The 16,125-nt window shown below is 44.4% G+C and overlaps 1 protein-coding gene across 1 annotated transcript in view; it reads left to right on the top strand.

Annotated features, from left to right (window-relative positions):
* The window catches only part of LOC143296924 (uncharacterized), a 127,421-nt gene extending 112,068 nt beyond the window's left edge, over positions 1-15,353 (top strand). The window contains exons 9-13 of the mRNA XM_076608947.1: positions 3,091-3,204; positions 3,994-4,095; positions 5,391-5,501; positions 11,213-11,329; positions 13,312-15,353. Coding sequence (XP_076465062.1) covers positions 3,091-3,204; positions 3,994-4,095; positions 5,391-5,501; positions 11,213-11,329; positions 13,312-13,546 — 679 coding nt within the window. The 3' untranslated portion in view covers positions 13,547-15,353. The remainder of the gene's footprint in view (positions 1-3,090; positions 3,205-3,993; positions 4,096-5,390; positions 5,502-11,212; positions 11,330-13,311) is intronic.
* The last annotated feature ends 772 nt before the right edge of the window (positions 15,354-16,125 follow it).

Genomic DNA, 16,125 nt, shown 5'->3' with positions numbered 1-16,125 from the left:
ACACACACACACACGCACACACCAGGTGGTCAGTTATCCCACCACCTCTTCTCTTTTAACCATGCGCACATACTTTCTTCTCCTTTTTTTCCCCTCCCCTTCTTTCCTCCTTTTTTTCCCTTTGGTACCCGTCGTGATCAAATGACCAAGAAAGGAATAAACATATTTTAACACTTTTCAAATTGCTTATCTTCTCACGTGCAATGACGTAGAGGTCAAATCATACATACGTTCAAGAATATTAGTGTAATAATATAAGAGTGTATCCCAGCAACAGTGATGTGGTAAACAGAGACATAGCTAGTACTATCACTGTTAATACATCAATACTGGCATTATCTCCAACACTGGCATAAAAAACAACATAAAACACCTAGATATTGAGGCAAGTATCACCAGTTGTTGAACAAAAATAAACAACAACAACAAAAAAAAGAAGAAAAAAAAGAAGAATTTAAATGATATTGGTCATCATGAACATCATCATAATCATTTAAGATTCTCACTGTCTATCAGAGAGTGTCATAGCAATTCACAGATCAATGATTCAAGAACGTCACCTGTGTGCATGTGTGCATAAAGCATCTCAGTTACATATATAACTTTGAGAAAGGGGGAGAGGGAGGGGGGTAATCCTTCTGTTCAAGACATTGTTTTCTGTTCACAAACACTAACTGAAAAAGTATCCAAAAAAATACAGGGTAATTGCTATGATGTATTCTACTTAAGGTATAATTACATCATCACAAGACTTGCTGGAGCATAAATACATCTACTCTGTTGGGAAAAAATTACAGTTTACACTCATACATAGCAAAAACAAAAAACAAAAAAAAACAAAAAAGGAGAAAGAAATGAAAACATGTTAACTCTACTTACTGATAGTTCTCCATTTTTAGAATCATTTACCAGAGCCCTTCTCCTCACTGACACTGTCCAGCCATCACACGTCGAAATGCCTGGTCAACATTTGTATGTATGTCCAGTTTCACCACTTTGCCATTTTTAAGTTTGGCCATCACATTACCACTGGATGTCCAAGCACTGGAACAGGCAGAATGCTGCAGAGCGTCACGGTAAGTTCTGTAATTGGCGGCAGTCAAATCTTCACCAATCACTATCCCCTTGTTCTTCAGTTTTCGGCGGTTGGTAAGGATCAGGTCCCTCTTTCTGTGGTTAAAGAACCGCACGAGGACAGGTCTGGGCTTGGAACTGCTGCGCTGGGCGGTCCGGTGGGCAACATCGATATCGACTTCTGTGGTCGGGACCTGGACTTCTGGCTGAAAATGTCGACGCATTTTTTAATACAGTCATCCATTGTCTCTTCGGGTGCCTCCGGAACTCGGTAGACGCGAATATTCCATCTTCTGGAGTATTGTTGCGGGTCGTTGCTTTCTTTTTGTACAATCCGCATCTGGTTGTCTTGTCTTTTGATTTCATTTTGCAGTGTTTCTTTCTCTCTCCTTTTTTAAAAAATTTATTTATTTATTTATTTTTTTTTAAAGCGCTACTTCTTGCTGCAGTTTGTCATTTCTGGTCTCACAGTCGAAGATTTTACCCTCTAGTTTCTGAATCTGCTCGAAAAAAGACTGTGACATTTGTTGCACTTCTGTTCTCATAGTTTCCATGTCTTCTTTTGTTGCCAGGTTCCCAAGCTTCTTATTCAGCCTTTCTTCCCTTTTGCATAGTTCTTCCAGCTTTTTACTAATTACGTTGAACATTTCCTGAACAGCCGTATCTATATTTTCTTCTATATTTTCTACTACGTGGGCTTTTTTGGGCGTTTGGTATTGTGCACTGTCCATATCACTCTCTGAAGATGTAGAAGAGCGACTTCGTTTCAAATTTGTAACAAAGTTCTTGATGTTGTTGTTCATGACCCGTTTGTCCCATGCTGCTGTGCCCAAAACCTCCGATGCACCGCTACCGCTTCCTCACAGCACGCGCGACACTTGTCAATGGCTGTCAGCAAGGCAAACTGTACTGTTTCTGCTTCATGCACGTACGTGGGGCCTCACACGGGTTAGCACAGACTGAAGAAAACAAACACATTTTCACACTGTCCACCTCAAAAACTGTCACATTTTTATATATATATATAAAAAAAATGCATCGATGGATACGGTATCGTCTTGCGCATCTGATGTAACACAAATTTCCCTAATTACACGCTTAATTTCTTGTTAATTAAAGAATAACAATCCCTGTTATCCAATGCGTGCCGAGCTCGATCGTGAGCGAAAACTCACTCCCTTTCCCCTCATTTCGTTTTTAACCCTTCTTTTTCTGTCATTTTTCTTTTCTTTCTTAAATTCCCTTTATTTCTTTTCTCATTCTTTCATTACTTCCTTCCCAGATTTCTTATTTCGTTGCTTTCTTTTTCTTTCTTTAATTCCCTGCTTCTTCATTGCTTTTTCTGGTTGTTTCTTGACTTCCTTTCGTCTTCAACATCATCAACACACAGCAAAACAAACGGCATTTACAAAGTAACCACTGATTTATCGCCAGTAAGCTGAATTGTCGCAGATCATCGACAAGTCAGCGGGTAACTAAGCTCCGTCAGATTGTCGCCAGTGGTTATTAGAGTGGAAGAAGGGGGGAAGGCGGGCGGGCGAAGGGAGAAAAAAATGAGACAAGGCACAAATATTAAGCATAAGCTTTTGCGGCTTTTTTACATGCTGCCCTCAACCAACGAGAAAAATAGTTGATATATAAAAAACAGAAAACGAAGTTTACACCCATCCTTTGAGGAGTACATAACAAAACATCCCAAAGAGAGAGAGAGAGTTCGTCCCTTGCATTTGTTGAATTAGCCCCCCTTGATTTGCCTGTAATATTTGTCACTGGGAGAGACAAGACAAATTCCTTATTAACGATGGTAATAAATAAGTAAGAAACATGCCTTTTTCATCTTGCCCTCGCCCTATAGAGGGACTAAATGAAACACAAAACAATCAACCTCCATGCTTCCTGATTTCACCACCCTTCTCCGCCAGTCCGAACAGAACAGAGCAAAAGAAAATGTATCTTGAGAGAGAGAGGCACCACACTGCGGCAGTGCTGACAGGTGTGTCAATTCTACCTTCACAGGTGTTGCCGCTGTGGGGCCGACGTGTGCGAACCGGGCCCCTACGTCGAAGCCAGACCCGCTGCCCCTGCACCACCGCCCCTACAGGCTACTCCTGCTGCAGGTCCTTGTGCCAAGTAGGTTGGGGTGATGGTTGGAGTGAGGGTTGGAGTAAGAGGAGGTTTGTAGTCTCTTCAGAATTTGATTTAACCTTGAACTGGTTTATTAAAAAAAAAAACAACAACAAAAAAAACAAACCTAATACAGCAGTCCCGTAGATTCATTCATACCACCAACCCCACCCCTACACCCCCCAAAAAAAGAAAAAAAGAGAGATTAGAATCAGGTTTAGGGGAAAAAAATGAATAGAATCTACCCCCCCCCCCCCCCTCTCCCCCAGTGCCCCCCCCCCCCTCCCTTTTTTTTTAACACTTTGTTTAGTGGAGGTAATCGAATCCCGCGGCCAGTGTGGTCAGCAGAGCTAAACCAGTGAATGTCAAGCTGTTTTGTCAGACATTGTATGACAACGCTGTTAGCTTTATATCAAAATAGATATTCAAGGAAACGTCGCTGGTTCACCTTTTTAAAGAAAGCATCCTTATCATTAAATAATGTTTAACATAGTGTTTAAAGAAAAGTCCAGCTGCATCAACAATACTATTTTGCGTCGACGGAATCATACATACCTTGGCGAAAAATCCAGGCAGTTCAACTGAAGAAATTTACCACATTTCCTCCCAGACGAGCACGCAAAGGTAAGTAAACTAAACTGTACATTGCTTTGTCAGATCGTCCAATAACAGGAATTAGAATTTAGGTATCCTATTGCCGATGCATCGGGCAAGGTTACACTTTGACAGAGACAGAGACAGAGGGAGGCAGACATTGTGGCAGTGGTCATAGATGTGTCAATTCTACTTTCACAGGTGTGGACGCTGTGGGGTCAACGTTAGTTCCCCGGGCCCTTACGTCGAAGCCAGTCCAGCCAGTCAAGTCAGTCAAGCCGCCCCCATGCCCTCCGCCAGCAAGTAGGTTTGCGTGGGGTTTGAGGGGTAAAGGGCGTTAAAGGGGTTGGAGGTGAGGTGAGGTTTGAGGGGTAAAGGGCGTTAAAGGGGTTGGAGGTGAGGTGAGGTGAGGTTTGAGGGGTAAAGGGCGTTAAAGGGGATGGAGGTGAGGTGAGGTGAGGTTTGAGGGTTAAAGGGCGTTAAAGGGGTTGGTGGGGAGGTGAGGTTTGAGGGGTAAAGGGGTTGGTGGGGAGGTGAGGTTTGAGGGGTAAAGGGCGTTAAAGGGGTTGGTGGGGAGGTGAGGTTTGAGGGGTAAAGGGCGTTAAAGGGGATGGAGGTGAAGTGAGGTGAGGTTTGAGGGGTAAAGGGCGTTAAAGGGGTTGGTGGGGAGGTGAGGCTTGAGGGGTAAAGGGCGTTAAAGGGGTTGGAGGTGAGGTGAGGTTTGAGGGGTAAAGGGCGTTAAAGGGGTTGGAGGTGAGGTGAGGTGAGGTTTGAGGGGTAAAGGGCGTTAAAGGGGTTGGAGGTGAGGTGAGGTGAGGTTTGAGGGGTAAAGGGCGTTAAAGGGGTTGGTGGGGAGGTGAGGTTTGAGGGGTAAAGGGCGTTAAAGGGGTTGGAGGTGAGGTGAGGTTTGAGGGGTATAGGGCGTTAAAGGGGTTGGAGGTGAGGTGAGGTGAGGTTTGAGGGGTAAAGGGCGTTAAAGGGGTTGGAGGTGAGGTGAGGTTAAAGGGCGTTAAAGGGGTTGGTGGGGAGGTGAGGTTTGAGGGGTAAAGGGCGTTAAAGGGGTTGGAGGTGAGGTGAGGTTTGAGGGGTAAAGGGCGTTAAAGGGGATGGAGGTGAGGTGAGGTGAGGTTTCAGGGGTAAAGGGCGTTAAAGGGGTTGGAGGTGAGGTGAGGTTTGAGGGGTAAAGGGCGTTAAAGGGGTTGGAGGGGAGGGGAGGTGAGGAGACCGAAGAGGAAGAAGGGAGGGAGGCGGTTGAAAGAAATGAGAGGGAGAGTGAAAGAAGGGGAGAGAGAATTAGAGAAACAAGTCTTTATTGACGATGGTCAAACATAAGGCTTTGCGACTTTTTTACATTCTGTCCTCGCTCACGTGGGGTCAAAAAGAAAACGAAAACAAACCCCCCAAAACAAGAAAAACGAAAAGAAAAATCATATATATATATTATATACAGTAGAGAAAAAAGTTTGCACTCATCCTTTGAGAAGTAAAAATCCCAGAGAGAGACACAGAGAGAGACAGAGAGAGCAGTGAAGTGAATTGAACTGAATATAATTTCATTCAGTATCATGCTGACAGCTGTGTGAATTCTGCCTGCACAGGTGTACACGCTGTGGGGCCGACGTATGTGAACCGGGCCCCTACGTCCAACCCTCCCGTGCACCCCCCACCCCCGCCGCCCCTCCTAGCATATCTCCTGAGCCCTGTTCTCGGTAAGTCTTCCTGTTTGTGTAGCATGTCAGTTTATATATTGTGTCACGGCAGCTAAGCCGTACGTACCCCCCTAGCCTAACTCCTCTATTCACTATTCCCAGTTGGGCAATCAGCCCAGCCACTAGTTGCGCGAAAGTAACTCTGTATAAAGTACATTACATCTTGCCCACAAAAGAGTAATCTATAGGGAAATGTCAATAACACACACTGACTCACACTGAGTCACAAAAAAAAAGAAGAAAAAAAGTGATCACTGTAACGATAAGCGCGGCAGCAGTGACATCAGAGCTTATACCTTCTTTTGATTACCAACTGGTGGGTTTTAATCATAATCATGAGGTTAATGACAAGCACTAAACTATCAATTACTTACAAAAATGTGACCACTGCATTGATGAGCGAGGCAGCAGTAACATTAAACACATTTACTTTCACTTTCTTTTGATTACCAACTAGTAGATTTTGATAACATATTGATATTACACAATTTCAGTCACAAACAATTTGACCACTGCATCGATAAGTGAGGCAGCAAGGACATAACCCTTACACTTCTACCTTCTATTCATTACTAATACTTATATGTAATTTTATAACTACCTAGTGTATCCAACGACCAGTGTGAGAAGATCGAAAAGGGAATGGAAGGAGGAAACAGCAAATTTGCCTATGCCACACTGAAGAAACTCACCAAGACGCAGCAGAACAAATCGTCTGTCATTGAGGATACCTCAGGCGAGCTACTGACAGAAAGCTCAGCTGTTCTGAACAGATGGACACAATACTGTCAAGAATTATACAACTATCCCATACAACCAGATGACAGTTTGATTGACAGAGACATAACACTATCAAGGGAACCTTCACCCCTGCCAGTGTTGAGGGAAGAAATGGAAGAAGCTGTACGCAGTCTACCAGCAGGAAAGTCACCTGGAGCAGACAACATTCCGGCAGAGCTGCTCAAACACGGAGGGAATGAGCTGGTCACAATTGTAACAAAAAAGGGGAATCTCCGCCAATGCCAGAATTACAGGACAATCAATCTTATTAGCCACACGAGCAGAATCATGCTTCGAGTCATTCTAAACCGACTCAAGAAAGAGGCTGAAGAACACCTGGCAGAGGAACAAGCTGGATTCAGAGCAGGCAGAAGCACAGTAGAACAGATCTTCACCTGCCGATTACTGATGGAAAAACACCTGCAACATCAAAGAGACCTGTTCCACAACTTCATAGACTTCAAGAAAGCCTTTGACGGTGTGGCATGATGGACTGTGGCAGGTACTCAGACAGTTTGGCATCGAGGAGGGTCTCACCCAAGTCATTCAGGCGCTGTACAAGACATCCAGCAGCGCAGTCCTCCTCCACTGGAACCACTCTTAGCAGTAGTCAAAAGGAGGAAGCTGTCATGGTTCGGGCATGTGACACGCCACAATTCACTGCAAAAGACAGTTCTACAGGGAACGCTAGAGGGTGGTAGGCGAAGAGGGAGGCAAGCCAAATGCTGGATTGACAACATCAAGGAATGGACCAATACGCTGATACGACAGGCAGAAGATAGAACCGGATGGCGTCGTCTGACTACGGAATCGTCCCTCATGTCTCCTCTACGCCCATCCCGGGCAGGAGAATGAATGGAATGGAGTGTATCCACTGCATCGTAAGTGAAACAGAAGTAACAGTGTGGACTTCTAGTGAATTCAAGTACGGTTAATTCAACCTATATTGCCCTCCTTATTCCCCCAAACAAATAATTTTGATTTAGAATTAATATATACCATATGATTTTTGATTATACCATTCACGCACTGTTTTACTGTTTCTTATTTCTCCCTTCTTAGCCATGCAGTTCCATATTTTCTCTTGGTGAAAATGCATCAGAGGAGATTATTATTGCACAAACGTCAAGGAGATCACCACATGGTCAAATGGAAACTAACGATGACGGAGACGACGAGACGAAGGAGACGACGACCGGAGGATAATGTTGATAAATACGAAGACAGGGCAAAACGATAAAGACTCACAGTGTATTAATGTTGTGTGCGTATGCACTATGTTCATGTGAAAGGCCTTGCACATCAATCACTGAATTTCCGCCACACTTAGTCACGGTCCACTCACCCAGCACTCTGGAGGCATATGTAGAACTCACTGCAGAAGCCAGATGCACATCAGTCTCAAACAGCAGGTAATGAATGGCTTCCCCAAACAGATAACTGACACATAACATACCTCCCCTCCCTTTAAAAAAAAGAAAAAAAGAAAAAAAAGAAAGAAAAAAAAAGAACGTATCTGGCCCTACCACCAGCCCCCATCAACTGAAGGTCAATGGCGACAGCGATACACAGAACGGCTATACTAATAGCTCTCACCAACTACCACAGAATGACAAACATCCCACAATTCACAAGTTAACGTTATTGTTTTTTCAAAACGAAACCAGGGCAGACCACCCACACCACATTCCTGACTCTTTCGTCAACAAATAATGGAAGAAATATATAGATTGACCACAGTCAGCCTGAGAGTCTGACAGTAAAAACAACAACAAAACAACAACAAAAGCAATCCCGAGAAAAACCTCGCCCTGATCAGGGTGACATATTGCTTTTGTGCTTAAATATTCACCAGTAATGAACATAGTCAATTCTGGAACAACGTATTCAAGGCTTTCAGAGGCCCATTCAGTTTTAAAGCTTGGGAGCGAAAAGTGTGTTTCACGCGAGAGATATTTAAAATGAGAACGGCTAGTTTTGAAAGCAGAAAGAATTCTCACTGAAGTGGGATAATTGGTAAGTGGGTGTCAAATGCTGTACCATGTTAAACTGCAAACTAGGCCTATTGGTTTGCTCTGTATTGTTACCATGTTTCGTTGTTAATTCAGAACTAAGACGCCTCCGCCAAACCCATCGTTCGCTGAGCCAATCAGCGCAGTTCCCAGCCTTAGCGTCGACTCATTTCTCGGCCAACGGCTGTACAAGTTTATACTAGCAATTTACCAGCCGCCGTGGCGAAGTGGTTAGCGTCGCGGACTGACGGCTGGGAGGACGCGGGTTCCCCAGTGCAGGTGGGGGTGGGGTTCGGCTTGCGACCGGCTTCTACCCAAAGCTGGGTGTGCTATGGGTTTAAATGGGAAGACTAGGACCACACAGTCGAGTATCATCCTCTTCACGGATGCGTCTTTGGGTATGTTGCTCTAATTTCCTGACCAACACTGCAAGTGTCTGTATCTCTCGAGCCTGGCACCTCTGGCCTTCAGGCGACATGGAGGACCAGGGCTTACTTCCAGCACTCTCTCTCCTGGTCCCAGCCCAGCACTGCTTAACTCCCCCCCCTCACCCCCAATCCCCTACCCTCCGAGCCCCCCACTGCCAAGCATTTTGTCTATCCAGGGGCATGCGTTGCATCTGGTGGAGAGAGCGAGCACTCGTCAGTCAAGATGACCTCTATTTTTACCAGCGCCTTTCTTTCGGGACCTAGCACCTCCCAATACCACTGATCAATTCACGGAAGCCAAGAGTTTCCGCCCCTTCTTAGAAGATGACTAAGTGTTCCTGCCCTCCCAACACTTTCCACAATACTCAACGTGAGAAGGTCTGGCATACCTGTTCGCAGGTGGGGCTGGAATCCCATTTCCACCACTCATCTGCCTCCTTTAGCCTGGGGGACTAGGGGGATTCAAGGCCATAGCAGCCTTATTACCAGGTGCCTGAGCTCTCCAGCTCTGCTTTCCGCTGGGTTGACCCCCAGACAGGATGCCCCTCAGGGACTTCCACACCAGAAGGGATCCAGCTGGAACCTGAGTAAGTTTTCGATCAGTCTTCCTTAGATGCTGAAGAAAGCGTAACCACCTGGCTACTTTGACACCGCTGAGTTAAAGCGCATCCTTCCTGAATGAGTAACCCGTGCTGAGATAGGGCCTCCATCTACTCTCCCCTTATACTAGGCAGCAAGCCACCTCCTCCCAGACGAAATGAAGTCTTTAGGTCCTGGAGACGGCTCAGGAGTGGCTGAATAAGCGTGGTCGCTCGATGAGGGGTGTCACCTACATACAGGTCCTTGGCGCCCGTGCCTTTCCAAGCGGAAAGTATTTGAAGGATTCCTCAAAAAGAAGAGTCTGGTCTTTATACACTGCAGACCGCCCAGAATTTAGGGAGGTGGAACTTTTACAAATCTCTCAACATGCGCCCATTCCTAACTAACGGCTCTTCTCACTGTCAGAACTTTGACTGAGTGAGGTAAGTTGGCCCGCCACCGTCTTCTAGTGCTATCCACACCCTTTGACACATTCATACACAGGACCGTCCAGCTGTAGGAAGGACTGGAACATCCAGGAACTGAGTCTCTTTCTACTGTGTCTCAGGGCTTCTTCAGTGATTCCTGTCTGAAAATTTCGGCAGTAGAGTGGCTTCCAGCCTGACAGTGGCGGCAAATGTATTCAAAATCCCACATTTCAATTTTGTTCTAGCCAGCAGGGATGTGGTTCTCTGCCAGCATAACATCTTTCAGCCTGAAGGTCCATCCCAGCACAGCAGCACTCCTTCAAGACTTACACCCCACCAGTTTTTTTTCAGCCAGACGTCTCAGAATCGTCATGGACCTCTGTAGGTTAAAACGCCACCAGGCCAGGATCCTCCCAGTGCAACTCTGTCCAAGTGACAGTGGCTGAATCAGCACTGAGCAACAGCATCTGCCTTAGCGGCTCAAACCTCTTACCGTTTTGGCGTTCCACCCAATGTTAAGTTTGGCCAAAAAGCAGCACCCCTGATAAGTCCCAATTCAGTCATCAAATCACTCAACCCCTGCAAGCTGGGAGTCTCTACATGCACTCTGTCCAGTAGCATGACATGGAACTCAGCGACTGGATTATGTTGGTGCTAGTATGTGCTGCCATGGGCAGAGGACTGCCCTCCTGTAAGACCCTGTCCTCCCTACTTGCCAAGCATAGCAGAGCAGGAACTCATCTTGGAGATGGAGTCTTTGTGCGACATGCACTGGCGCAAATGGCTGGAGCGGTGTGTGTAGAACAAAGTCCTGCCTAACAACTATCAAATCACGCAGTTTGCAAACATCCTTGCTCACTGCTCCAAGAGGCTTTTATCTTGCAGCTTGTACGCTTTGATGGTACAGATTGACTATCTGTACCACGGTGAAGCTAATGGGAGGTCCTTCCTTTGAAGCAGACTTCCTTATCAGAGATCGCTTTAGAAAGGCTTCACTCGCAACTCCAGGAGAGTCCCCACGTGTGACTTTTTCCTCGTTCTAGATTTAATTGGAAATGCACTGTTTGGACCTTTGGGTTCTATTCCCTTTGACGTGCTCAACCACGGATCTACTTTCCTCCTTTCATTGTCCATTGAACGACGTTGGAGTGAGATGCATGGTCTGAGTGGATTGCCAGAGTGGATTGCGATGGTTCCATCACCTTCCATTTTCTTCGGGAGTTTATGGCTAATAACCAACACCCAGAGATGCCTTTCTCGTATGGGATCAGATCCTTGACTGGCATCTTAAACAAGCAGGATGAAGATCAGCATCAATGTTGAGTCAGGTGTATCAAATACTTCTTGGATAGATCTCGCAGAGTGAAAGAGAGAGAGAGGAGAGAGAGAGGGGGGGGGTGGATGGGGAGGGGGGGCTGGAGGGGGGGGGGCACAAACAGAGGAAGGGAGAGATGCTGACAGGTGTTCAAATTCTTCCCATGCAGGTGTCCACGTTGTGGAGGTATGCGCACACCGTCCCCCAATCCCAGCGCCTCTAGTCCCTCACCCGATCGCACATTCACGAAGTCCCCAGACGCGGACAGTATGGGCGCCGGTAGTCAGTAAGTCTGCCTTCCTGTCTTGTCTGTGTGCCTGCTTGCCTTCCTGCCTGTCTTGTCTGCCTGACTCCATGTATGTCTGCCTGCTTGTCTTTCTGCTCTTCTGTCTGTCTGTAATGTCTGTCCGTTATACTGCTCCGTCTGCCTTGTCACACACAACAGTTCCCGAAGTTTTCGAGTCCATATTGTTCCTTAAACAGTCAAGTACCAAAGATATCTTATCCTGACCAGTCATCTGCGCACCCACAGAGCCCAACCCACCCACCCCCATGATGACTAGATGGTCCTCGTCGATCCCGACGGACGAACCACACCAAAGATATACATGAACTGGACAGCAAAATCACTAGAAAAAACACAAAAACAACAGATTTCCTTACTTTTATTTGCAAACTCTGCATCGAGAAAAACAAAAACAAAACTAATTTCCCGCCATTTTTTAAATCAGGTGATCATTCGGATCCTTCTAACAGTCGACATATGCCTTTTTGATCAGTTCTTTCAAAACCACTTGAAAAACATATCCGAAATACATTTACTGTCTCACTTAAACAAATATAGATTGATTTACCCGATGCAGTCAGGTTTTAGGAAGAACCATTCATGTCATACCATTCTCACCCAAATGACAGAAAAATAATCAATAAAGAAGTTACAGGAATCCTCCTCGTTGATTTTGCTAAAACCTTGTCATATCGCACAATTGTGCTTTGAAATCAGTTCTTTTAACGTGTGTGTGTGTGTTCATCAACTGCTTTGAAATGTGCTCTTTTGAAGTCTTGTACATTAACTCCAAATGACGATAGGTCAAATGACATCCTCCCCCTGATGCTTATAATCCGGAAGGCCTGGAGGACTACCGTGCATCCCCTCCCCAAAGAATGATGTAAAATGTTCTTTGATGTATGCTGAACTCATTTCTTACACGTTCCCAAGGAACAAAGAGCACTGAAGCTACAGCCCTTAGTTTGGCCATCAAACGACAGTGAAATCTAAACTGGAGAAAAGAACAAAAAACAAATAAACAAACAAAAAACAACCAACCAACAAACAAACAAAAACAACAAGAAAACAACAATAACAACAACAAAACCCCAGTACAGCTAGATCTGAAGGACTCGAAACGATCTTACAGTTATACAGTTTCACTTTCTGCAAGGGGGTGGGGGGAGGGCACATTAGAAGAGGGATGGTATGAGGGCTGGGGTAAGGGTGCGTGTGTGAGGAGGGGTCTAAAAAGGAAAACCTTCAAGAAGACAGGGACATATCATTTGAGAGAAAAATGGGGGCAAGCGGGTGTATGCCTCTCTCTCTCTCTCTCTCTCTCTCTCTCTCTCTGTGTGTGTGTGTGTGTGTGTGTGTGTGAGCTGTTGCGTTTACAAAGACGCTGCATAGGGGCGAAAGTGATTTATCTTAGTAATCGTTTCATCAATAATTTCAATGTTTGGATATCAACATTTTTTTCAGAACAATCAATAATATATTTTTCCTGCATTCTAAAAACCCATACAGTACATACATGTGTATGATATGTACACTGTGATTTGTTTTAATCTGATATTAATAAAAATACCATGTATATCAAAATCAGATAAAAAAAACAAACAAAAACAAACAAACAAAAAAAACCCGCCGTATCGATTCAATGTTAATTTTATATCCTGTCAAACGAAAGCTAATGGGATTAATGTTTGCAAGTTTGCAAGTAAAACAGTTAACATTTGCACACACACACACACACATACACAGACACACGCACGCACACGCACACACACGAACACACACGGCACCAACAACCACACACACTCTTTTTCGCCGTCTCTCCACACACACACACACACACACACACACACTCATACACACACACAACACCCGGCCTCCCCTCATCAATCCTCCTCTCCCCATTCCCCAACCAAACTGCAAAACTCCTCATTCAAAATAATAGTATGACCATCCTCCTCCACTGACCCAACTCTCTTCAACAGGTGCTCTCGCTGCGGCTGCATGATAAAGAACCCTGTGCTGTGTGGAGCCTGCGGCGGGGGCGCCATGGGCGACAGGCCACAGGTGGACGAAAAGTTCCCTGACTACAAAATCATCCCCGCCCCCTTCGAAAAGGATGCCTGGGGCAAGCTGATAAGCGGCACGGGGCGGCCCAAGAACGTGGAGGATGGGGAGCTGGTCAACTCGCGATCGCTGGCCATCCTTCTGGACTACTGAGCGACGAGGGGACACTGCCAGGCTTTGGAAAGGTTTAGCTTTTGTCCGCCGGAGATGGGAGAGGAGAGGGCATGGATTTGCTTATTATTCATCAACGTATGATATACTTTCAATGCCTTGTTTTCACATGCCTTATGGAGGCTGACACAGGGGAAAAAAAAGTGACACTCTAATCATTTTTTCTTCTCTGAATATTTTTCATTTAATGAAAAAGATTCTGTTTTGAACATGTGTATGTTTACACTCCCCACTTCCTGTCCCAGTCGCTGTGTTGCCAATGACGGGAATGGAGTTTTTCTTTATATCCAGAAAGAAAAATAAAAACAACGACGAAGCGCGCGAAGCGCTATAGTGTTTCCAATGCAGCAACAGGCGGGGATTGAACTTGCAGTGCGGTCACTGTGGACGTGGCCAGCTGTGTCTAGTGGGGGTTGTCGTGTCTATGTCAGTGCTGTTCTGACCCCGGCTCTATATGTATCTCTGCTTCCGTACTACATTTCCCTGTCGCCTGTGTGCTGAAAACTGAATGCCTTACTGACATTTTGTTTCATTTGCATAGCTCCGGGCCAGGGAACAAAAATAACAACAACAAAAAAAACAACAAAAAACAACAACAACCCAAAAACAAAAAAAAACCAAAACCAAAAAAAACCACAAACAAACGAAAAAGCACACACAAAAACTAAGAAAACCGCACACAAGAAACCAACAAGAAGAAGAAAACCGAGGAAAAAAAAACGTAAAATGGAGGACCTCTGGTCAAGAACAAGGTCATGTAAAATAGCTATCAATTTTCCACTCCACTCGATATCAACAGTGAGCGGACTCAAAATCTCTTTTATTGAAGTTTCTTCAAATTATGGCCATTCATCAAAGATCAACATTAAGAATATTTTATTTCCAAACAAAATAGCTAGACAGTAAACCGGGTTGAGTATTTCCTGGCAAGTGAATGGGCTTTAAAAGTCAGACTTTCGTTTGTTGATAAACGGACCTTTTATTCCTTGGCCAGCCGAGTTAAGTTGTTTTTTTCAAAGCTAAATGGCGTATCATTTGCTTTTGTTCGGTGTCATTACCTAATCCTTTTTTAATTTTGAAGTATGTATGTTTTCTTACATTTTATTTTGTCATACCTTCTGTTCAATTTCAATTTTTTTGGTCATGTGGACAATCAATTTCAGATATACACGTGACCCCTGTATGACACTGTAATATTGATGTATGAACTATTTCCTCCTGTACTTGCATTGTTTTTAAGACGATAAGTACGGGTTCGTATGCAATATAAAAGAGAGAAGAGATGTTGCATGAAAAATAGGACTGTCGGACTGTTGGAACTGGAAAGTACATCTACCAGTTCTTTCTAACTTGTCTAATTTCATTAGAAAAAACAACAACATATTTTCAGTAGACTCTTTCATTAAGAAAAAGGATGAGATGTGGGTTTTAAAGGAATACCCTGTCTCATCATGCACATCATCTGATGTGCCCCAATTGATCGACTGCCTTTTTCTGTTTTTGTATCTTCAGTTTGAGTTTGGTACCCTGGTTTTTGTATCGTTTCGGTTTTTGTTGTTGTTGTCTTTTTTGTTTGTGAAACTCTCTCTGTTTGTTTGTCTGCCTGTATGTTTGTGTCTGTCTCTGTCTCTCTCTCCCTCACTCTCTCCCCCTCACTGTCTTGTGCGTACGCGTTTTCATTTAGGCTACCTTTTATTTTCATATTATAGTCAACAATTGCAGAAACTGAATCACAAAAATAAAGATAGTATGATGTTCCTGGTGACAATGTGCACTGGGAAATGAGAGAGAGAGAGGGAGAGATATATATATATAAATAAAGTGCAAGAAACTGGAACTTTTTTTTTCGTGTTTTTGTACTTTTCCTTTCCTTTCTTCGCTATTTCTTTCTCTCGGACGCGCGCGTGTGCGGGCGTGCGTGTGTATGTGTGCGTGCGTGCGTGGTGTGTGTGTGTTTATGTATGTGTGTGTGTGTGTGATTTGTAAGTGTATGTTTATAAGAAAGCGTGCATACAACCGCATGCTGTTGCGTGTGTAATATCGATTCCTGAGACAGAACCGGTTGATTGACCATTTGGAAATCTTACTCCTCCAGCCAAAAGCCAGCTTTATTCATAATTTACATATTCATTATAAAAATTACGCACGCAAAAAATGGTTTTGCATATTTATGATGGTAAGTTTATTTATGTAGCGCCTGATTCAATAATTTTGCTCTAAGCGCTTTACAATCACAATAATTCGATTAAAAAAATTAACAAGAAACACATATACAATCCATCAAAATATGCAGGTTGATCCACCGAAGAACATGCTCAATTGCGCTGCACAATATAAAACCCGATGAGCAAAACATGCATTATTTTAAACACAACATGAAAAACCAACATCATTAACCTACACAAACATCCAGCCAAACACCAAAGCACTTTCAAACACACACACACACACACACACACACACACACTTTGCGATACATAACACCACTCTCACCGCACTTACCACACACACAACAATACCCAACCAGTGCACCTTCCACATACCACAAAGCCCAACACCAA

The sequence above is a fragment of the Babylonia areolata genome, chromosome 22 (genome assembly GCF_041734735.1).
Source record: "Babylonia areolata isolate BAREFJ2019XMU chromosome 22, ASM4173473v1, whole genome shotgun sequence".
In the NCBI taxonomy this organism is placed as follows: Eukaryota; Metazoa; Mollusca; class Gastropoda; order Neogastropoda; family Buccinidae; genus Babylonia; species Babylonia areolata.
The sequence above is the reverse complement of the archived record's forward strand: the minus strand, read 5'-3'. Positions and strand labels throughout refer to the sequence as shown.